Raw genomic sequence first — 23897 nt, forward strand, 5'->3', positions numbered from 1 at the left:
GGTGACAACCGTGTGATGAGGGGGTGGCCGGCCTGGTGTCCTGCCTGTCACCCGCCGGGGTGACATCGGTGACGTCCGTGGTTGGAGATTTGGGGACGTCAAGGGACATCGGTGACGTCCAAACCTGAAGATTTGGGGACATTGAGGGACATCAGTGATGTCCATGCTTGGAAAGTTGGGGACATCAAGGGACATCGGTGACGTCCAAACCCGAAGTTTGGGGACATTGAGGGACGTTGGTGACATCCGTGGTTGGAGACCTGGGGACATCGAGTGACATCTGTGACCTCACACCCAGAGATTTGGGGACAAGTGACATCGGTGACCCCCACGGTTGGAGATTTGGGGACATCGAGTGACATCGGTGACCGCCACCCCAGGAGATTTGGGGACATCAAGGGACATCAGTGACCCCCCCACTTGGTGTTTGGGGACATTTGGGGACATTTGGGGACATTTGGGGACCCGGCGCTGGACGCTCGGGGACCCCTGGGACCTCCTTGGGGACATTGGGGACACTTTTGGTGTCCCCAACCCCTCCCCTCCCCCACCCCCAGCCGGCCTGGGGGGCGGGGCCTCTCCTCTCTAAATTATTGCTCTTAATTAACTATTTATTAATTATCGAATAAATTTATTTATAGATTATTGAAGGCCTGGATTGTCCCCAAAAGGAGGGAGGGGACAAACCTGGGGTGGCACCGAGGGACCTCTGGGGGTCCTCACCTGAAAATCCCCCAAAAAACTGCCCCAAATCCCTCAAAATTCGCCCCAGAAAATCCAAATTTACTGAAATCCCCCCAAAATTTACCCCAATAAATCCAAATTTATGGAAATTGCCCCAAAATTTACCCCAGAAAATCCAAATTTACTGAAACCCCCCAATTTATTGAAATCCCCCCAAATTTACTGAAATCCTCCAAAATTTACCCCAAATAAATCAAAATTTACTGAAATCTCCCCAAATTTACCCCAATAAATCCAAATTTACTGAAACCCCCCCAAATTTACCCCAATAAATCCAGATTTACTGAAATCCTCCAAATTTACCCAAATAAATCAAAATTTACTGAAATCCCCCAAATTTACCCCAATAAATCCAGATTTACTGAAATCCTCCAAAATTTACCCAAATAAATCAAAATTTACTGAAATCCCCCAAATTTACCCCAATAAATCCAGATTTACTGAAATCCTCCAAAATTTACCCAAATAAATCAAAATTTACTGAAACCCCCCAAAATTTACCCCAGAAAATCCAAATTTACTGAAACCCTCCAAAATTTACCCCAAATAAATCAAAATTTACTGAAATCTCCCCAAATTTACCCCAATAAATCCAAATTTACTGAAAGCCTCCAAAATTTACCCCAATAAATTCAAATTCACTGAAATCCCCCCAAAATTTACCCCAGAAAATCAAAATTTACTGAAATTCTCCCAAAATTTGCCCCAGAAAATCCAAATTCACTGAAATTCTCCAAAATTTGCTCCAGAAAAATCCAAATTTACCCCAATAAATCCAAATTTACTGAAATCATCCAAAATTTGCCCCAAAAAATCCAAATTTACTGAAATCCTCCAAAATTCACCCCAGAAAATCCAAATTTACTGAAACCCTCCAAAATTTGCCCCAGAAAATCCAAATTTACTGAAATTCCCCCAAAATTCACCCCAGAAAAATCCAAATTTACTGAAATTCTCCCAAAATTTGCCCTGGAGTCCCCCGAATTTAACCCCAGGACCCCCCAAATTTGCACCAAATCCCCCAAAGTTGCTCCAGGACCTTGAAATTTACACCAGAGACCCCAAAATTTGCCCCAGATCCCCAAAATTTGCCCCAGAAACGCCAAAATTTTCCCCAAATCTCCCCAAAAATTGCCCCAGGACACCCCAATCTCCCCCCGAGCCCCAGAATTGCCCCAAATTCTCCAAAATTTGTCCCAAATTCTCCAAAATTTGCCCCAGTCTCCCCCATTTGACAGAGATTTCCCCCAAATTTTCCCCAAAATCCCCCAAAATTTCCCCCAAAATCCCCAAAATTTCCCCCAAATTCTCCCCAAATTTGCCCAAATTCCCCCAAATTTGTCCCAGATCCCCCCAAAATTTGCCCCAGATGCCCCAAAAGTTGCCCCAGTCTCCCCCATTTGACAGATTCCCCCCAAATTTTCCCCAAAATCCCCCAAAATTTTCCCCCAAATCCCCAAAATCCCCCAAAATTTTCCCCCGAATCCCCAAATTCCCCCAAACTTGGCCAAGATCTCCCCAAAATTTGCCCCAGATGCCCCAAATTGCCCCAAATCCCCCAAACTTGCCCCAGATCTCCCCAAAATTTGCCCCAGGACACCCCAATCTCCCCCCGAGCCCCAGAATTGCCCCAAATTCTCCAAAATTTTCCCCAAATTCCCCCAAAATTTGCCCCAGTCTCCCCCATTTGACAGAGATTACCCCCAAATTTACCCCAAAATCACCCAAATTTCCCCCAAAATTCCCAAAATTTGCCCAAATTCCCCCAAACTTGGCCCAGATCTCCCCAAAAGTTGCCCCAGATCCCCCAAAATTTCCCCAAATTCCCCCCAAATTTTCCCCAGATCCCCAGAATCCCCCAAAATTTGCCCCAGAATCCCCCAATTTGCCCCAATTGCCCCAAATTTGCCCCAAATCTCCCCAAAATTTGCCCCAGGACACCCCAATACTCCCTCTGAGCCCCAGAATGGCCCCAAAATCCCCAAAATTTCTCCCCAAATCCCCAAACTTGCCCTGGATCCCCCCAAAATTTGCTCCAAATCCCCCAAATTTTCCCCAAATCCCCCGAATTTGCCCCAATTCCTCCACTTTCACAGAGAATTTTCTCTCTGAATCCCCCCAAAATTCACCCCAGAGACTCCCAGAAGTGCCCCAAAATCCCAGAGATTTCCCCCAAATCCCCGCACCCCAAATTTCCGGGGTGTCCGTGGGGTGGGGGCGGAAAAAGTTCCGGAAGGTTCCGGAAACCGCCGGGGCCCCGCGGGGGGGAATGGGGACGGGATTGGGGTGACAAATGTGGGGTGGGGGATTTGGGGTGACAAATGTGGGGTTTGGGGTGGGGAATTTGGGGTTCGGGGGGTGAAATGTGGGGTTTGGGGGGCAGATTTTGGGGTGGAGAATTTGGGGTGCGGGGTTTGAAGTGCGAAATGTGGGGTGCAGATTTTGGGGTGTGAAATTTGGGGTGTGAAATGTGGGGTGAATATTTTGGGGTGCAGATTTTGGGGTGTGAAATTTGGGGTGTGAAATGTGGGGTTTCGGGGTGCAGATTTTGGAGTGGAGAATTTGGGGTGGGAAATGTGGGGTGCAGATTTTGGGGTGACAAATGTGGGGTGGAGGAATTTGGGGTGGGAAATGTGGGGTTTGGGGGTTTTGGGGTGCAGAATTTGGGGTGCGGGGTTTGGGATGGGAAATGTGGGGTGCAGATTTTGGGGGCCAAATTTGGGGTGGGAAACGTGGGGTTCGGGGTGCAGATTTTGGGGTGTGAAATTTGGGGGGTGAAATGTGTGGTTTGGGGTTTCGGGGTGCAGATTTTGGAGTGGAGAATTTGGGGTGGGAAATGTGGGGTTCGGGGGTTTTGGGGTGCAGATTTTGGGGTGGGAAATTTGGGGTTCGGGGGTTTGGGGGGCAGATTTTGGGGTGCGAGGACAGGATTGGGGTGACAAATTTGGGGTGGATGATTTGCGGTGTGAAATGTGGGGTTTGGGGGTTCGGGGTGCAGATTTTGGGGAGCAGGGTTTGGGGTGGGAAATGTGGGGTTCGGGGTTTGGGGTGCAGATTTTTTGGGGTGGGGGATTTGGGGTGCGGGGTTTGGGATGGGAAATGCGGGGTGCAGATTTTGGGGTGTAAAATTTGCGGTGGGGAATTTGGGGTGCAAAATTTGTGGTGCAGGGTTTGGGGTGTGAAATGTGGGGTGAATATTTTGGGGTGCAGATTTTGGGGTGTGAAATTTGGGGTGTGAAATGTGGGGTTTGGGGGTTTCGGGGTGCAGATTTTGGAGTGGAGAATTTGGGGTGGGAAATTTGGGGTTCGGGGGTTTGGGGGGCAGATTTTGGGGTGCGGGGTTTGGAGTGGGAAATGTGGGGTGCAGAGTTTGGGGTGGAGAATTTGGGGTGTAAAATGTGGGGTTCAGAGTTTGGGGTGCTGAATTTGGGGATGTGGGGTTTCGGGGTGCAAAATTTGGGTTAAGAAATGTGGAGTTCAGGGTTTGAGGTGGGAAATGTGGGGTTTGGGGGTTTTGGGGTGCAGATTTTGGGGTGCGGGGTTTGGGATGGGAAATGTGGGGTGCAGATTTTGGGGGCCAAATTTGGGGTGGGAAACGTGGGGTTCGGGGTGCAGATTTTGGGGTGTGAAATTTGGGGTGGGAAATGTGGGGTTTGGGGGTTTCGGGGGGCAGATTTTGGAGTGGAGACTTTGGGGTGGGAAATTTGGGGGGGCAGACTTTGGGGTGACAAATGTGGGGTGCAGATTTTGGGGGGTGAAATGTGGGGTGTGAAATGTGGGGTGTGAAATGTGGGGTGAATATTTTGGGGTGCAGATTTTAGGGTGTGAAATTTGGGGTGTGAAATGTGGGGTTTCGGGGTGCAGATTTTGGAGTGGAGAATTTGGGGTGGGAAATTTGGGGTTCGGGGGTTTGGGGGGCAGATTTTGGGGTGCGGGGTTTGGAGTGGGAAATGTGGGGGGCAGATTTTGGGGTGGAGAATTCGGGGTGTGGAATGTGGGGTGCAGAGTTTGGGGCGCAGAATTTGGGGATGTGGGGTTTCGGGGTGCAAAATTTGGGTTAAGAAATGTGGAGTTCAGGGTTTGAGGTGGGAAATGTGGGATTCGGGGTGCAGATTTTGGGGTGCAGATTTTGGGGTGCGGGGTTTGGGGTGGGAAATGTGGGGTGCAGATTTTGGGGGCCAAATTTGGGGTGGGAAACGTGGGGTTCGGGGTGCAGATTTTGGGGTGTGAAATTTGGGGGGTGAAATGTGGGGTGTGAAATGTGGGGTGAATATTTTGGGGTGCAGATTTTGGGGTGTGAAATTTGGGGTGTGAAATGTGGGGTTTGGGGATTTCAGGGTGCAGATTTTGGGGTGCGGGGTTTGGGGTGGGAAATGTGGGGTTCAGATTTTGGGGTGACAAATGGGGGGTCGGGAATTTGGGGTGCGGGGTTTGGGGTGGGAAATGTGGGATTTGGGGGGCAGATTTTGGAGTGGAGAATTGGGGGTGTGAAACGTGGGGGGCAGATTTTGGGGTGACAAATGTGGGGTGGAGGATTTGGAGTGTGAAATGTGGGGTTCGGGGCTTCGGGGTGCAGATTTTGGGGTGTGAAATTTGGGGTGGGAAATGTGGGGGGCAGAGTGTGGGGTGTGGAATTTGAGGCGCAGAGGTTGATGTCCCCGTGACCACTGTGGTGTCCCCATGTCCCCTGTGGTGTCCCCATGACCCTTATTGTGTCGCATGTCCCTTATCATGTCCCCATGTGGTGTCCCCTCTGGTGTCCCTATGTCCCCTGTGGTGTCCCCACGTCCCCAGTGCTGTCCCCATATCCCCTGTGGTGTCCCCTGTGGTGTCCCCATGTCCCCTGTGCTTTCCCCACGTCCCCAGTGCTGTCCCCATGTCCCCTGTGGTGACCCCTCTGGTGTCCCCTCTGGTGTCCCCATGACCCCTTTAGTGTCCCATGTCCCCTCTGTGTCTCCATGTCCGTTATCATGTCCCCATGTCCCCTGTGGTGTCTCCTGTGGTGTCCCCATGTCCATTATCATGTCTCCATGTCCCCTCTGGTGTCCCCTCTGGTGTCCCCACGTCCCCTGTGGTGTCCCCACGTCCCCAGTGCTGTCCCCACGTCCCCTGTGGTGTCCCCAGTGCTGTCCCCATGTCCCCTGTGGTGTCCCCAGTGCTGTCCCCCCGCCCAGGACGCTCCGGGCCCGATGCTCAGGAATCACTTTTTTAACCAAAACAAAAAGAACCAAAAACAGAGGGAGGGGACAAAAGGTGACCGGAGAGTGGGGACACCCCAGGGTCGGGTGACACCCTGGGGGGGCTGGTGACACCCGAGGGAGGCCGGTGACACCCGGGTGTCCCCGGGGCTCAGCTGGGACAGCCGAAGAGCGTCATGGCCTCGGCGAACTCGACGAAGTCCTGACACCGCTGCTGCAGCGCCGCGTCCTGGCACGCACCTGCCGAGGGCCAGGGCTCCAGCCAGGTGTCCTTCCCCAGCAGGTACGAGAACCTGGGGACATGGGGACAACGGGGACAACGGGGTTAACTGGGGACACGGGGACAGCCAGGTGTCCTTCCCCAGCAGGTACGAGAACCTGGGGACAATGGGGACACGGGGTTAACTGGGGACAGCCATGGGGACACGGGGACAGCCAGGTGTCCTTCCCCAGCAGGTACGAGAACCTGGGGACAATGGGGACACGGGGTTAACTGGGGACAGCCATGGGGACAGCCAGGTGTCCTTCCCCAGCAGGTACGAGAACCTGGGGACAATGGGGACAACGGGGTTAACTGGGGACAGCCATGGGGACACGGGGACAGCCAGGTGTCCTTCCCCAGCAGGTACGAGAACCTGGGGACAATGGGGACAATGGGGACACGGGGTTAACTGGGGACACGGGGACAGCCAGGTGTCCTTCCCCAGCAGGTACGAGAACCTGGGGACAACGGGGACAATGGGGACACGGGGTTAACTGGGGACACGGGGACAGCCAGGTGTCCTTCCCCAGCAGGTACGAGAACCTGGGGACATGGGGACAACGGGGACAACGGGGTTAACTGGGGACACGGGGACAGCCAGGTGTCCTTCCCCAGCAGGTACGAGAACCTGGGGACATGGGGACAATGGGGTTAACTGGGGACACGGGGACAGCCAGGTGTCCTTCCCCAGCAGGTACGAGAACCTGGGGACATGGGGACAATGGGGACACGGGGTTAACTGGGGACATGGGGACAGCCAGGTGTCCTTCCCCAGCAGGTACGAGAACCTGGGGACAACGGGGTTACGGGGTTAACTGGGGACACGGGGACAGCCAGGTGTCCTTCCCCAGCAGGTACGAGAACCTGGGGACATGGGGACATGGGGACACGGGGTTAACTGGGGACACGGGGACAGCCAGGTGTCCTTCCCCAGCAGGTACGAGAACCTGGGGACATGGGGACAATGGGGACACGGGGTTAACTGGGGACAGCCATGGGGACAGCCAGGTGTCCTTCCCCAGCAGGTACGAGAACCTGTGGACAGGTGTGGGGACACTGGGGACACGGGGTTAACTGGGGACAGCCATGGGGACATGGGGACAATGGGGACACGGGTTAATTGGGGACAGCAGCAGGGACATGGGGACAGCGGGGACAATGGTGGCAGTAGGGGCCATGGGGACAAATGGAGATATGGAGGACAATGGGGACCGTGTCCCTCCCGCATCCCCCGTGTCCCTCCCATGTCCCCCCGTGTCCCTGGTGTCCCTCCCATGTCCCCCAGTGTCCCCTCAAGTCCCTCCCATGTTGATGGTGTCCCCGGTGTCCCCTGTCCCCCCGGTGTCCCCCATGTCCCTGGTGTCCCTCCCATGTCTCCCCATGCCTCTCCCCAGTGTCCCTGGTGCCCCTGTATGTCCCTCCCGTGTCACCTCGCATGTCCCCCAGTGTCCGCCCGTGTCCCCAGAGTCCCCCTCATGTCCCCGGTGTCCCCTGTCCCCCCATGTCTCCAGTGTCCCCATGTCCCCGGTGTCCCCTGACCCTCCATGTCTCCAGTGTCCCCAGTGTCTCCTGTCCCCCCATGACCCCAGTGTCCCCAGTGTCCCCTGTCCCCTCATGTCCCCGGTGACCTCTGTGCCCCCAGTGTCACAAATGTCCCCAGTGTCCCCATTGTCCCCTGTCCCCCCATGACCCCAGCGTCCCCCCATGTCCCTGGTGTCCCCCTGTCTCCCCATGTCCCCAGTGTCCCCAGTGTCCCCAGTGTCCCCTGTCCCCCCATGTCCCCAGTGTCCCCGGTGTCCCCACTGTCCTCTGTGCCCCCATGTCCCCAGTGTCCCTGGTGTCCCCAGTGTCCCCATTGTCCCATGTCCCTGGTGTCCTCTGTCCCCCCATGACCCCAGTGTCCCCGGTGTCCCCAGTGTCTCCCTGTCCCCCGGCGGTGTCCCCATTGTCCCATGCCCCACCCATGACCCCGGTGTCCCCTGTCCCCCCCGTCCCCCTATGACCCCATTGTCCCCCATCCCCCCATGTCCCCGGTGACCCCTGTGCTCCCAGTGTCCCAAATGTCCCCAGTGTCCCCATTGTCCCCTGTCCCCCCCATGACCCCAGCGTCCCCCCATGTCCCTGGTGTCCCCCTGTCTCCCCATGTCCCCAGTGTCCCCAGTGTCCCCAGTGTCCCTCCATGACCCCAGTGTCCCCAGTGTCCCCGGTGTCCCCTGTCCCTCCATGTCCCCAGTGTCTCCTGTCCCTCCCATGACCCCAGCGTCCCCCCATGTCTCTGGTGTCCCCCTGTCCCCCCATGTCCCTGATGTCCCCATGTCCCCGATGTCCCCATTGTCCCCTGTCCCCCCATGTCCCCAGTGTCCCCGGTGTCCCCCCCCATGTCCCCGGTGTCTCCCCATCCCCCCATATCCCCGGTGTCCCCATTGTCCCCCCTCCCCCCGTGTCCCAAGTGTCCCCTGTCCCCCCCGTCCCCCTATGACCCCATTGTCCCCCATCCCCCCGTGTCCCCGGTGTCCTCATTGTCCCCCCTCCCCCCGTGTCCCCAGTGTCCCCCCCTGTCCCCCTGTCCCCCGTGGTGTCCCCACCTCCTGCCGGTGACCCAGAGGTCGCTGGCCTGTCCCCAGACCAGGTAGTCGTGTCCCCTGCTCAGCCGCAGCGTGTCCCTGCACTGCCGGTGGCTCACAAACGTCCTGTTGCTGCCCTTGGGGTCCTCGTCCGTGCCTGTGTCACAACGTGTCACAGCGTGTCACCAACGGGTCACAGCATGTCACCAACGGGTCACCAACGTGTCACCACGGGTCACCAACGGGTCACCAATGGGTCACCACGGGTCACCAGTGTGTCACCGGGTCACCAACGGGTCACCAACATGTCACCAATGGGTCACCAACGGGTCACCAGTGTGTCACTGGGTCACCAACGTGTCACCCACCGTGTCACCCACCGTGTCACCAATGGGTCACCAGTGTCACCAATGTGTCACCGGGTCACCAGTGTGTCACCAACGGGTCACCAACGGGTCACCAACGTGTCACCGGGTCACCAACGGGTCACCAATGGGTCACCAACATGTCACCACGGGTCACCAACGGGTCACCGTGTCACCCACCGTGTCACCAATGAGTCACCAGTGTGTCAACAACATGTCACCAACGTGTCACCAGTGTGTCACCGGGTCACCAACGGGTCACCAACATGTCGCCAGGTCACCAGTGTGTCACCGTGATGTGTCATTGTGTCACCATGTCACCCACCGTGTCACCCACCGTGTCACCCACTGTGTCACCCACCGTGTCACCCCCGTGTCACAGTCCGTGCCCCTGTGTTACCGTGTCATTGCGTCACTGTGTCATTGTGTCACTGTGTCACCATGTCACCCACCATGTCACCCACAGTGTCACCCACCATGTCACTGTGACAACATGTCATTGCATCCCCGTGTAGCCATGTCACCCACTGTGTCACCTTGTCACTGTGTCACCATGTCACTGTGTCACCATGACGTGTCACCACATCATCATGTCACCGTGTCACCCACATCACCGTGTCACCCACCGTGACACCATGTCACCACCGTGTCACCACCGTGTCATCCATTGTGTCATCGTGTCACCCACCTTGTCACCATGCCACTGTGCCACCTCCCAGGGTGGCTGTGGTGGCCCCGCCCCCCTGGTGCCACCAGCTGTGGGTGGCACCGTGTCCCTCCAGCCGTGGGGACACTAAGGCACTGGGGTGACACCGACCCCAGAAGGTGACACTGACCCCACCCGGCTGTCCCCAACCAACCCACCCGAGTGTCCCCAGCTGTGGGTGACCCATGTCCCTCCCCAAGGTGGCATTGTCCATCCTGTGGTCGCCATGTCCCCACCATGGTGACATTGTCCCCCCCACGGTGACACTGTCCCCCCGAGGTGGCCTTGTCCCCCCCACGGTGACATTGTCCCCCCCACGGTGACACTGTCCCCCCGAGGCGGCCTTGTCCCCCCCACGGTGACATTGTCCCCCCCACGGTGACATTGTCCCCCCGAGGTGACATTGTCCCCCCCACGGTGGCCTTGTCCCCCCCACGGTGACATTGTCCCCCCGAGGTGACCTTGTCCCCGCCATGGTGACATTGTCCCCCCCACAGTGACATTGTCCCCCCCATGGTGACACTGTCCCCCCGAGGTGACATTGTCCCCCCCACGGTGACATTGTCCCCCCCACGGTGACACTGTCCCCCCGAGGTGGCCGTACCCATCTTGATGACGGACACGACGTTCATGATGTAATTGTCGTGTGACGGCGTCTCCTGGTGGGCCACCAACGTCACCTTGTACACTGCGGGGGACACGGGGACAGCGCTGTCACCGCCCCCGCCGTGTCCCCGCCGTGTCCCCAGTGTCCCTAACCCCACCCACCATGACCCCGTGTCACCCCGTGTCCCCAGTGTCCCCGTTGTCCCCAAGGTTTCCAGTGTCCCCAATGCCCCCTGTTAATGTCCCCGTTGATGTCCCCAAATGTCCCCAAATCCCCTCAATGTCCCCAGTGTCTCTGTTGTCCTTGTTGTCCCCAAAGTCCCCTGTGTCCTCAATATCACCATTGGCCCCACTGTCCCCAATGTCCCCATTGTCCCCAATGCCCCATTGTCCCTGTTGTCCCTGTTGTCCCCTATATCCCCTTGTCCTCATTGTCCCCACTGTCCCCAAAGTTCCCATTGTCCCCTCTGTCCCCACTGTCCCCAATGCCCTCCCTGTCCCCATTGTCCCCAGTGCCCTCACTGTCCCCTCTGTCCCCAACGTCCCCACCGTCCCAAATGCCCCCTCTGTCCCCATTGTCCCCATTGCCCTCACTGTCCCCAGTGTCCCCACTGTCTCCTCTGTCCCCAATGTCCCCGCTGTCCCCACTGTCCCCTCTGTCCCCACTGTCCCCACCACCCCCACTGTCCTCACTGTCCCCAATGTCCCCACTGTCCCCATTGTCCCCACTGTCCCCATGTCCCCACTGTCCCCTCTGTCCCCACTGTCCCCTCTGTCCCCACCGCCCCCACCGTCCCCTCTGTCCCCAATGTCCCCGCTGTCCCCACTGTCCCCACCACCCCCACTGTCCCCACTGTCCCCTCTGTCCCCACTGTCCCCACTGTCCCCATGTCCCCATGTCCCCATGTCCCCATGTCCCCACTGTCCCCACTGTCCCCATTGTCCCCTCTGTCTCCACCGTCCCCATGTCCCCAGGTCCCCACTGTCCCCTCTGTCCCCATGTCCCCATGTCCCCACTGTCCCCATGTCCCCATGTCCCCATGTCCCCATGTCCCCCTGTCCCACCGTAGTCCACCCCGGGCTCGCAGGCGCGGTCGGTGCGCTGCTTGACGGTGATGGCCTCGGGCTTCTGCTGCTGCTTGGCACAGCTCTCTGTGGGGACACGGGGACATCGCGGGGACAGCGCGGGGACAGCGTGGGGACAGCGCGGGGACAGCGTGGGGACACGGCCGTGACAAGGTCAGCTGTGGCAGGGCCGTGTCCCCATCACAGTCACGTGACATCTCATCAATGGCGTGTCACCACCAGGGTCATGATGTGTCCCACCATGGCCAGGACATGTCCCCATCGCGGTGACACGTGACATCTCACCAGTGACGTGTCCCCACCATGGCAGGGACATGTCCCCGTCATGGTCATAACAGGTGACAGTTGGTCAGGGACATGTCCCACCACGGCTGTGACTTGTCCTGGCTGTGACATGTCCCACCATGGCGATGGCATGTCCCCTCCACGGCCAGGACATGTCCTCATCACGGTGACATGTGACATCTCACCAGTGACATGTCCCCACCATGACTGTGAGATGTCACCACTATGGCCATGACATGTCCCCATCACATCGAGATGTCCCACCATGACTGTCACATGTCCCCACCATGACCGTGACATGTCCCCACCACGGCCATAACATGTCCCACCCTGCCAGGGCTGTCTGCCCATCCCGTGTCCCCATGACCTCATGTGTGTCCCCATGTCCCCGTGTGTGTCCTCACGTGTGTCTCATGTCCCCGTGTGTGTCCCCATGACCCCATGTTCCCATGTGTGTCCCCATGTCCCCATGTGTGTCCCCGTGTGTGTCCCGTGTCCCCATGTCCCCATGTGTGTCCCCGTGTGTCTCTGTGTCCCCATGTCCCCGTGTCCCCATGTCCCCGTGTGTGTCCCCACATGTGTCTCGTGTCCCCATGTGTGTCCCTATGACCCCATGTCCCCATGTCCCTGTGTGTGTCCCCATGTGTGTCCCCATGTCCCCGTGTGTGTCCCTGTGTCCTTATGTGTGTCACCCTGTCCCCATGTCCCCATGACCCCGTGTGTGTCCCCATGCGTGTCCCCGTGTGTGTCCACATGTCCCCATGTGTGTCCCCATGTGTGTCCCATGTCCCCATGTCCCTGTGTGTGTCCCCATGTGTGTCCCTGTGTGTACCATGTCCCGTGTGTATCCCCGTGTCCCTGTGTGTGTCCCCAGGTGTGTCCCCAGGTGTGTCCCCATGTCCCCACGTGTGTCCCCGTGTGTGTCCATGTGTCCCCATGTGTGTCCCCATGTGTGTCCTGTGTCCCTGTGTGTGTCCCCGTGTCCCCATGCGTGTCCCCATGCGTGTCCCCATGTCCCTGTGTCCCCGTGTGTCCTGTGTCCCCATGTGTGTCCCCGTGTCCCCGTGTCCCCGTGTCACCTTCGGCGCAGCGGCAGACGTCCCCCTGGCAGATTTTGCTCAGTTTCCCGTCCTCCTTGTCCGGGTGATAGAACCGGGTACAGCGGTCATCTGTGGGGACACGGGGACATGGGGACACGGGGACATGGGGACATGGGGACATTGGGGACATCAGGGGATGGCAGGGGACACGGGGACATGGGGACAATGGGGACATTGGGGACATCAGGGGATGGCAGGGGACACGGGGACATGGGGACAGTGGGGACATTGGGGATAATGGGGACATGGGGACAATGGGGACATCAGGGGACAATGGGGACATGGGGACAATGGGGACATCAGGGGACAATGGGGACATTGGGGACATTGGGGACATGGGGACAGTGGGGACAATGGGGACATTGGGGACACGGGGACATGGGAACATTGGGGACACTGGGGACATTGGGGATAATGGGGACAATGGGGACAATGGGGACATTGGGGACACTGGGGACAGTGGGGACAGTGGGGACATCGGGGACATTGGGGACAGCAGAGGACAGCTGGGGATGACGGGGACAGTGGGGACATGGGGACAATGGGGACAGTGAGGACAATGGGGACACAGGGGGCAATGGGGACACAGGGGACAATGAGGACACTGGGGACACGGGGACATCAGGGGATGGCGAGGGATGGCAGGGGACAATGGGGACACAGAAGACATCAGGGGACAGCTCGGACAGCAGGGGACAGCTGGGACAGATGATTCAGGTGACATGTGACACAGGTGATAGATGATAGGCGACACAGGTGACACAGGTGACACAGATGACACATGACAGGGGACAGGTGACACACAGGAGACAGGTAACAGATAACACAGGTGTGACCCAGGTGGCACACAGGTGACACACAGCTGACACAGGTGACACAGGTGACACACAGCTGACACAGGTGACACACAGGTGACCCAGGTGACACAAGTGACACACGTGACACACAGCTGACACAGGTGACGCACAGGTGACACACAAGTGTGACACAGGTGACATAGAGGTGACACAGGTGGCACACAGCTGACACAGGTGACACAGCTGTCACACAGATGACACACAGATGACAGATAGAAGATAACACACATGACACACAGGTGTCACACAGCTGTGACACACAGGGGACACACAGGTGTGACACAGGTGACACACAGGTGACAGGTGACACACAGCTGACACAGGTGACAGGTAACAGATAACACAGGTAACAGGTGACACAGCTAACATAGGTGACACAGGTGGCACAGAGATGACACACACAGGTGACACACAGGTGACAGATGTCACACAGGTGACACAGGTGACCCAGGTGACACACAGATGACACAGGTGACCCAGGTGACACAGGTGACAGATGGCACACATGTGACACAGGTGACACAGGTGACACAGGTAACACACAGCTGACACAGGTGACACAGGTGACACAGGTGACAGGTGGCACACACCGATCTTGTAGTAGCTGTAGATGGTGACGGCCGCGGGTTGGATCAGCCCCACCTGGAACCGCTGGTGAGCCTTGAAGGTGAAACACTCCTCGGCCTTGTGGGACACCTGGGGACACAAGGGGACAGGGGACACGGGGACAGGGACACGGGGACAGGGACATGGGGACAGGGGGGACAGGATGGGGACAGGGACACGGGGACAGGGACATGGGGACAGGGACACGAGGACAGGGACATGGGGATATGGGGACAGGGACACGGGGATAGGGACATGGGGACAGGGACAGGGACATGGGGACAGGGGGACAGGATGGGGACAGGGACACGGGGACAGGGACATGGGGACAGGGACATGGGGATAGGGACACGGGGATAGGGACATGGGGACAGGGACAGGGACATGGGGACATGGGGACAGGGACAGGGACATGGGGACATGGGGACAGGATGGGGACAGGGACACGGGGACAGGGACATGGGGACAGGGACATGGTGACATGGGGACAGGGACACAGTGATAGGGACAGGGGATGGGGACAGGGACACGAGGACAGGGATGGGGACATGGGGACAGGGATGGAGATAGGGACATGGGGACAGGATGGGGACAGGGACAGGGGACAGCGACACGGGGACAGGGACACGGGGACAGGGATGGGGATAGGGACACGGGGACAGGGACACGAGGACAGGGATGGGGACATGGGGACAGGGATGGAGATAGGGACATGGGGACAGGATGGGGACGGGGACAGGGGACAGGGACACGGGGACAGGGACATGGGGATAGCAACGGGGACAGGGACAGCAATGGGGACAGGGACACGGGGACATGGGGACAGGGACAGCAGCAAGGACAGAGGGACAGGGATGGGGACAGTGACAGGGACAGAGGGGACAGGGACAAGGACAGGGATGGGGAAATGGGGGACAGGGACAGGGGACACGGACATGGCACTCAGGCTGTGTGTCACCTCCCCAGGCCACCCGCTCCTGTCCCCAGCCATGTCCCCGTGCTGTCCCCACCCGTCACCCAAAGCCATCTCTGTCCCTGTCACCACCCCTGTCCCTGTCCATGTCCCCAAGGCCAGCTGTGTCCCTGTCACAGCCCTGTCCCCTCCTGTCCTTGTCCATGTCCCCAAGGCCAGCTGTGTCCCTGTCACAGCCCTGTCCCCTCCTGTCCTTGTCCATGTCCCCAAGGCCAGCTGTGTCCCTGTCCTGTCCCTGTCCTGTCCCTGTCCCATCTTGTCATTGTCACATCCTGTCCCTGTCCCCATCCCTGTCCTCTCACTGTCCCACCTTGTCCCTGTCCCTGTGTCCCTCCTGTCCCCAGTGTCCCCCGTGTCCCCACCTTCAGCATCGTGCCTGTCCCCTCCTGTCCCTGCCCATGTCCCCAAACCCACCTTGGGCCCTGTGATGTCCCCACCCCTGTCCCATCATGTCCCCACCCCTGTCCCATTTTGTCCCTGTCCCTGTCCCATACCACCCAGGTGTCCCCAGTGTCCCCGCTGACCCCAACATCCCCAGTGTCCCCAACGTCCCCGCTGTCCCCACTGTCCCCAGTGTCCCCAGTGTCCCCAATGTCCCCACCTTGTCCAGGTAGATGACGACGTTGCTCCGCTCCTTGTCCTGGTCCAGCTCGAACTTGGAGATGTACCTGTCCACGCCGTCGGACAGCTGGGGACAGGGGACAGCGACATGGGGACAGTGACATGGGGACAGTGGGACATGGGGACAGTGTGACATTGGGATACGGGGACAGTGTGACACGGGGACATGGGGACAGCGTGACATGGGGACATGGGGACATGGGGACATGGGGACACAGGGACACAGAGACAGGGGACATGGGGACAAGGGGACAGTGTGACATGGGGACAGTGTGACATGGGGATACAGGGACAGTATGACATGGGGGGATACAGGCACAGCGTGACACGGGGACACGGGGACATGGGGACAGTGGGACATGGGGACAGCGTGACATGGGGACAGTGACATGGGGACAGTGTGACATGGGGACATGGAGACAGTGTGACACGGGGACAGTGTGACATGGGGACATGGGGACAGCGTGACATGGGGACAGCGACATGGGGACAGGGGACAGTGTGACACGGGGACAGTGTGACATGGGGACATGGGACAGTGTGACATGAGAACACGAGGACACGGGGGAGAGTGTGACATGGGGACAAGGGGACAGTGTGACATGGGGACAGTGTGACATGGGGATATGGGGACAGGGGACATGAAGACACTGTGCCATGGGGACACGGTGACACCAGGCCCGTGTGGACACGGTGACATTGGGTTCATGGGGACATGTGGGGACACAGTGACACCGGGCCCGTGGGGACACGTGGGGACACGGTGACATTGGGTTCATGGGGACACATGGGGACACAGTGACACCGGGCCCGTGAGGACATGTAGGGACACGTGGGGACACGTGGGGACACGGTGACGTTGGGTTCATGGGGACACGTGGGGACACGGTGACACGGGGCCCGTGAGGACATGTAGGGACACGTGTTGACACGTGGGGACACGGTGACGTTGGGTTCATGGGGACACGTGGGGACACGGTGACACCGGGCCCGTGAGGACACGTGGGGACACGTGGGGACACGTGGGGACACTGACCCTCCGCAGGTCCTGCACGTCCGGCGAGAATCCCGTGAGCATGGTCACGTCCAGGATGGACATGGTGGTGTCCACCTCGCCCAGGTACCTGTGGGGACAGCGCTGAGGCCACCACCCTTGTCCCCAACCCCTGGTCCCCAACTCCTGCGATGTCCCCAACCCCCCAGGTGTCCCCAACCCCTTGACCCCAACCCCCCGGGTGTCCCCAGCCCTCGTGGTGTCCCCAACCCCCACAGTGTCCCCAACCCTGGGGTGTCCCCAACCCCCGCAGTGTCCCCAGAGTGTCCCACCCCCCCGGTGTCCCCATGCCCAAAGGTCCCCATGGGACAAGATGGGGCTGAGTGCTCTTTGTCCCCAGTGTCCCCAGCCTTGTCCCCAATGTCCCTCGCTCCTGTTCCCCTCCCTGTCCCTGCTGTCCCCAATGTACTCAGTGTCCCCACCCTGTCCCTGCTGTCCCTGCTGTCCCTGTCCCCAGTGTCCCTGTCCCCAATGTCCCCATTTTCCTCCCTGTCCCCAGTGTCACTCTCTCCCTTTGGTTTCCCTGCTGTCCCCAATGTCCCCATCCTATCCCTGACGTCCCTGTGCATTCTCTCCCTGTCCCCAATGTCCCCACCCTCTCCCTGATGTCCCCAATGTCCCCAACATCCTTTCCCTGTCCCTGCTGTCCTCATCCTTTCCCTGGTGTCCCTGTCCCCAGTGTCCCCAGTGTCCCCAGTGTCCCCATCCTTTCCCCAATGTCCCTGTCCCCACCATCCCCTCCCTGCCCCCAGTGTCCCCAGTGTCCCCATCCTTCCCCTGGTATCCCTGTCCCCAGTGTCCCCAGTGTCCCCAGTGTCCCCAGTGTCCCCACCTGGTGCAGATGTTGATCTTGACAGACCTGAAGACATCCTCCTCTTCCTTGCCTGGGTGGGGACAGCGAGGGGACACCGAAGGTGACACAGGGGGACACACAGGGGACACGGCGAGGGGCTGGGGGGTGACACGGCGAGGACAGGGAGGGGACAGTTGGGGACTCACCCGTGTCCACCTCCTCCACGGTCACGTTCAGCTCGAAGTTGTCACATTTGTCCTCCTTGTCGGGGACCTTGGCGTGGTACACGGTCACCACTGTCATTGTCCCCTTGCCCACGCCCTCGGCCTTCACCGTGAAGTCCTCGTTCCACTTGGTCTGAGGGGACACCGGGGACCTTGGGGACATCGGCAGGGGACAGGGGACGTCCCCAGGAGGGACAGGGGGACATGGAGGGGACACAGAAGGGACAGGAGGGACACAGAGGGGGTGGCAGCGTGGCAGAGATAGAGGGGACGGGGACATTGGGGACACGGAGGGGACACGGAGGTCAGGAGGACAGGGAGGGGACAGGAGTGTCCCAGGCCTTGGGAGGACACAGAGGTGACAGGACAGGGAGGGGACAAGGTCAGGCTGGGACATGGAGGTGACAAGGCCACCCCAGGGAGGGGACAAGGTTGGGCTGGGACATTCCAGGCCTTGAGAGGACACAGAGGTGACAGGACACGGAGGTGACAGGGCATGGAGATGACAGAACACGGAGGGGACAAGGTCGGGCTGGGACATGGAGGTGACAAGGCCATCCCAGGGAGGGGACAAGGCCAGCCTGGGACATTCCATGAGAGGACACAGAGGGGACAGGACACGGAGGGGACATGGAGGTGACAAGGACAATGGTGGCCATGGTGATGGGACAAGATTATCCTGGGCCACGAGGACACCCAGAGGTGACAGTGCCAGGTGGAAGGTGACAAGGTGACAGGGTGACAAGGCCAGCCTGGGACATTCCAAGCCATGACAGGACACAAAGGGGACAGGACACGGAGGGGACATGGAGGTGACAAGGACAACGGTGGCCATGGTGACAGGATGGACATGAGGACACCCAGAGGTGACGGTGCCAGGTGACAAGGACAGTGCCAGGGACAGTCCCAGGTGTCAGGGCCAGGGATAGGGCCAGGTGACAGGGACAGGGATAGGGCCAGGTGACAGGGACAGGGACAGTGCCAGGTGCCAGGTGTCAGCACCAGGTGTCAGTGACAGGGGACAGGTGCCAAAGACAGGGACAGGTGTCAGTGCCAGGTGCCAGTGATAGGTGACAGGTGACAAGGACAGGGAGAGCATAGGTGACAAGGACAGGTGCCAGGTGTCAGTGCCAGGTGCCAGGTGTCAGGGAAAGGGACAGGGACAGGTGCCAGGTGCCAGCTGCTAGTGACAGGTGTCAGCGCCAAGTGTCAGTGACAGGTGACAAGGTGACAGTGCCAGGTGACAAGGACAGGGACAGCATAGGTGACAAGGACAGGTGCCAGGTGTCAGTGCCAGGTGGCAGGTGGCAGGTGGCAGGGAAAGGGACAGGTGACAAGGACAGTGTCAGTGACAGGTGCCAAGTGGCAAGGACAGGGACAGCATAGGTGACAAGGACAGGTGCCAGTGCCAGGTGCCAGGTGCCAGGTGGCAGGTACCAAGGGCAGGGACAGGTGACAAGGACAGTGTCAGTGCCAGGTGTCAGTGCCAGGTGACAGGTGACAAGGACAGGGACAGCATAGGTGACAAGGACAGGTGCCAGGTGCCAGGTGTCAGGTGCCCGCGGCCGTACCTCTGTGGAGCGTGCCACCAGCGCGTTGCTGTTGGCGATGCGGTACTTGACGGGGCTGGCGCGGCGCGGGAGCAGCACCGACACGTCCAGCTCCAGCTGCTGCTGCGTCTGCGCCTCCAGCTGGTACTGCGCCAGCGCTTGGAACACCAGGATGGTGGCCTGAGGGGACACCAGTGTCACCATGGCCTGGGGACACCGTGTGTGCCTCCAGCTGGTACTGCGCCAGCGCTTGGAACACCAGGATGGTGGCCTGAGGGGACACCGGTGTCACCATGGCCTGGGGACACAGCTCTGGTACTGCGCCAGCGCTTGGAACACCAGGATGGTGGCCTGAGGGGACACCGGTGTCACCAGTGTCACCATGGCCTGGGGACACAGCTCTGGTACTGCGCCAGCGCTTGGAACACCAGGATGGTGGCCTGAGGGGACACCGGTGTCACCAGTGTCACCATGGCCTGGGGACACAGCTCTGGTACTGCGCCAGCGCTTGGAACACCAGGATGGTGGCCTGAGGGGACACCGGTGTCACCATGGCCTGGGGACACCGTGTGTGCCTCCAGCTGGTACTGCGCCAGCGCTTGGAACACCAGGATGGTGGCCTGAGGGGACACCGGTGTCACCAGTGTCACCATGGCCTGGGGACACAGCTCTGGTACTGCGCCAGCGCTTGGAACACCAGGATGGTGGCCTGAGGGGACACCGGTGTCACCATGGCCTGGGGACACAGCTCTGGTACTGCGCCAGCGCTTGGAACACCAGGATGGTGGCCTGAGGGGACACCAGTGTCACCACGGCCTGGGGACAGTGTGTGTGCCTCCAGCTGGTACTGCGCCAGCGCTTGGAACACCAGGATGGTGGCCTGAGGGGACACCGGTGTCACCATGGCCTGGGGACACAGCTCTGGTACTGCGCCAGCGCTTGGAACACCAGGATGGTGGCCTGAGGGGACACCGGTGTCACCAGTGTCACCATGGCCTGGGGACACCGTGTGTGCCTCCAGCTGGTACTGCGCCAGCGCTTGGAACACCAGGATGGTGGCCTGAGGGGACACCGGTGTCACCATGGCCTGGGGACACAGCTCTGGTACTGCGCCAGCGCTTGGAACACCAGGATGGTGGCCTGAGGGGACACCGGTGTCACCAGTGTCACCATGGCCTGGGGACACCGTGTGTGCCTCCAGCTGGTACTGCGCCAGCGCTTGGAACACCAGGATGGTGGCCTGAGGGGACAACGGTGTCACCAGTGTCACCATGGCCTGGGGACACTGCTCTGGTACTGCGCCAGTGCTTGGAACACCAGGATGGTGGCCTGAGGGGACACCGGTGTCACCATGGCCTGGGGACACAGCTCTGGTACTGCGCCAGCGCTTGGAACACCAGGATGGTGGCCTGAGGGGACATCTGTGTCACCAGTGTCACCATGGCTTGGGGACAACTGGCGGAGCGGCCACAAATGCTCCTGGGTGGCCTGAGGGGACACCAGTGTCACCAGGGCTTGGGGACATGGGGTGGCAAACCCACAAGGTCTCTTGGGTGGCCTGAGGTGACACTGATGTCACCACAGCTTGGGGACACTGGGTGGAGAACTCACAAGCGCTCCTCGGAGGCCTGAGGTGACACCGTTGTCACCACAGCCTGGTGACGTTCTCACCTGCAGCACCCCCAGAAGTTCCCAAGGTGACATTTTGAGCCACCAAAAACGTCCCCAAAGTGACCACACCCATCCCCGTCACCCCAAGGCACCCCCGAGGTGTCCCCAGGATGATGTCCCCAAGGTGTCCCCAGAACGATGTCCCCGAGGTGTCCCCCGAGGTGTCCCCGAGGTGTCCCCAGGACGATGTCCCCGAGCTGCCCCTGAGGTGTCCCCGAGGTGTCCCCAGGACGGTGTCCCCGAGGTGCCCCTGAGATGTCCCCAGGATGATGTCCCTGTGGTGTCCCTGAGGTGTCCCCAGAATGATGTCCCCGAGGTGTTCCCTGAAGTGTCCCTGAGGATGATGTCCCCGAGGTGTCCCCGAGGTGTCCCCAGGACGATGTCCCCGAGCTGCCCCTGAGGTGTCCCCGAGGTGTCCCCAGGATGGTGTCCCCGAGGTGCTCCTGAGATGTCCCCAGGATGATGTCCCTGAGGTGCCCCAGAGGTGTCCCCGAGGAGTCCCCTGAGGTGTCCCCAAGGTGTTCCGGAGGTGTCCCCAAGACGATGTCCCCGAGGTGTCCCCAGAGGTGTCCCCAAGACAGTGTCCCCGAGGTGTCCCCAAGACGGTGTTCCCAAGGAGTCCCCTGAGATGTCCCAGAACGATGTCCCTGAGGTGCCCCCGAGGTGTCCCCGAGGTGACCCCAAGACGATGTCCCCTGAGGTGCCCCCAGGACGATGTCCCTGAGGTGTTCCCTGGAGTGTCCCCAGGATGATGTCCCCGAGGTGTCCCTGAGGTGTCCCTGAGGTGTCCCCGAGGTGTCCCCAGGACGATGTCCCCGAGGTGTCCCCAGAGGTGTCCCCAAGACAGTGTCCCTGAGGTGTCCCCAAGACGGTGTCCCCGAGGAGTCCCCTGAGATGTCCCAGAACGATGTCCCCTGAGGTGACCCCAAGACGATGTCCCCGAGGTGTCCCCGAGGTGTCCCCAGGACGGTGTCCCTGAGGTGCCCCTGAGGTGTCCCCGAGGTGTCCCCAGGATGATGTCCCTGAGGTGCCCCAGAGGTGTCCCCGAGGAGTCCCCTGAGGTGTCCCCAAGACGATGTCCCTGAGATGTCCCCGAGGTACCACCAGGACGATGTCCCCGAGGTGCCCCCCGAGGTGTCCCCAGGACGATGTCCCTGCGGTGTCCCCAAGGTGTAGCCAGGATGATGTCCTCGAGGTGTCCCCAAGACGATGTCCCCGAGGTGTCCCCGAGGTGTCCCCAAGGTGTCCCCGAGGTGTCCCGTGTCCCACCTGGGTGGAGCCGTAGCCCCCTCCGTAGTAGTTCTGCCGGGCCAGCCAGCGCACCACGGGCCCCGCCAGCTCCGACTTCTTCATCTGCACCAGCGCCAGCAGCGCGTACGACGTGCCCTCGATGTTGTAGGTGTGGGCGTTGCGCTCCTCCCAGCTGGCCCCGCCTGTGGGGACATCGGGGGACAGCCCTCAGCCACCTCCCAGGGCCACCTCACCCTGCCCCCGAGTCACGGCCCCTGGGGAGGCGTTGTCTCAGGAGGGTTCAAAAACACTTCTGGAGAACCCAAAATCATCTCCAAGGACCCCAAATTCCAACCCTGGGTGAGGATTCAGTCCTGGAGAACCCAAAATCATCTCCACTGAGCCCAAATTCCAACCCTGGTTGAGGATTCAGTCCTGGAGAACCCAAAATCATCTCCAAGGAGCCCAAATTCCAACCCTGGGTGAGGTGTCATCTCAGGAGGGTTCAAAAACGCTTCTGGAGAACCCAAAATCACCTCCACTGAGCCCAAATTCCAACCCCTGGTTGAGGATTCAGTCGTGGAGAACCCAAAATCATCTCCAAGGAGCCCAAATTCCAACCCCGGGTGAGGATTCAGTTCTGGAGAACCTCAGGAGGACCCAAACCCATCTCCTGTCACCCAACTTTGACCTCTGTTGAGGCTCCACCTTTGAAAAACCTCATGAAGACCCCAAATCACTTTTTCTGACCCAAGTCTTGACCCCTCTTGAGGCTCCACCTTTGGAGAACCTCATGAAGACCCAAACCCACCTCCTTTGACCTCTGTTGAGGTGTCACCTTTGGAGAAGCTCTGGAGAACCCAAACCCATCTCCTTTCACCCAACTTTGACCTCTCTTGAGGCTCCACCTTTGGAGAACCTCAGGAGGACCCAAACCCATCTCCTTTGACCCCTCTTGAGGCGTCACCTTTGGAGAACCTCAGGAGGACCCAAACCCACCTCCTTTGACCTCTGTTGAGGCATCACCTTTGGAGAACCTCAGGAGAACCCAAACCCATCTCCTGTCACCCAACTTTGACCCCTGTTGAGGTGTCACCTTTGGAGAACCTCACGAAGACCCCAGACCCACTTTCCCTGACCCCAGGATTTGAGGCCACTCTCGAGGGCGTCACCTTTGGACTTCTTCATGAGGACCTTCTCGCTGTTGAGCTTGCCGGCCAGGGCCAGCGCGTAGGAGGTCAGGGCCACCGTGTAGGGCCGGGCCAGGTGCTCGTAGCGCCGGGCCAGGAACCCGGCGGCTTTGTTGATGCTCTCCTCCAAGCTCTGAGAAGGAAGGACGGGAAATTCGGGCATCTCAGGTGGCTTCCGTGAGGGTCACCCAAGGGCCACCTCCGCGGTCACT

General features: G+C 59.6%; 1 protein-coding gene and 1 long non-coding RNA gene across 4 annotated transcripts in view; one reads left to right on the top strand and one right to left on the bottom strand.

Annotated features, from left to right (window-relative positions):
• Nucleotides 1-6034: 6034 nt before the first annotated feature.
• The window catches only part of C3 (complement C3), a 59437-nt gene continuing 41574 nt past the window's right edge, over nucleotides 6035-23897 (bottom strand). For 2 of the 3 annotated variants that reach the window (XM_066340088.1, XM_066340087.1), the window contains exons 28-40: nucleotides 23668-23818; nucleotides 22535-22698; nucleotides 19616-19774; nucleotides 18027-18177; nucleotides 17860-17911; nucleotides 17010-17097; nucleotides 15954-16040; nucleotides 14364-14469; nucleotides 12896-12985; nucleotides 11511-11597; nucleotides 10444-10527; nucleotides 8790-8925; nucleotides 6993-7239 (exon numbers count right to left, since the gene is read on the bottom strand). In XM_066340088.1, the coding sequence (XP_066196185.1) occupies nucleotides 7008-7239; nucleotides 8790-8925; nucleotides 10444-10527; nucleotides 11511-11597; nucleotides 12896-12985; nucleotides 14364-14469; nucleotides 15954-16040; nucleotides 17010-17097; nucleotides 17860-17911; nucleotides 18027-18177; nucleotides 19616-19774; nucleotides 22535-22698; nucleotides 23668-23818 (1587 nt within the window). In that variant the 3' untranslated portion in view covers nucleotides 6993-7007. Of the gene's footprint in view, nucleotides 6236-6992; nucleotides 7240-8789; nucleotides 8926-10443; nucleotides 10528-11510; nucleotides 11598-12895; nucleotides 12986-14363; nucleotides 14470-15953; nucleotides 16041-17009; nucleotides 17098-17859; nucleotides 17912-18026; nucleotides 18178-19615; nucleotides 19775-22534; nucleotides 22699-23667; nucleotides 23819-23897 lie in introns of those variants that run through there. The other variant, XM_066340089.1, reaches the window with a different exon arrangement.
• On the top strand, nucleotides 13668-14357 carry LOC136374695 (uncharacterized). Its single transcript, XR_010745961.1, has 3 exons — nucleotides 13668-13681; nucleotides 13768-14096; nucleotides 14207-14357. It is a non-coding gene; the product is annotated as an uncharacterized lncRNA (long non-coding RNA).

This window comes from Sylvia atricapilla, unplaced genomic scaffold (genome assembly GCF_009819655.1).
Source record: "Sylvia atricapilla isolate bSylAtr1 unplaced genomic scaffold, bSylAtr1.pri scaffold_100_arrow_ctg1, whole genome shotgun sequence".
Classification (NCBI taxonomy): domain Eukaryota; kingdom Metazoa; phylum Chordata; class Aves; order Passeriformes; family Sylviidae; genus Sylvia; species Sylvia atricapilla.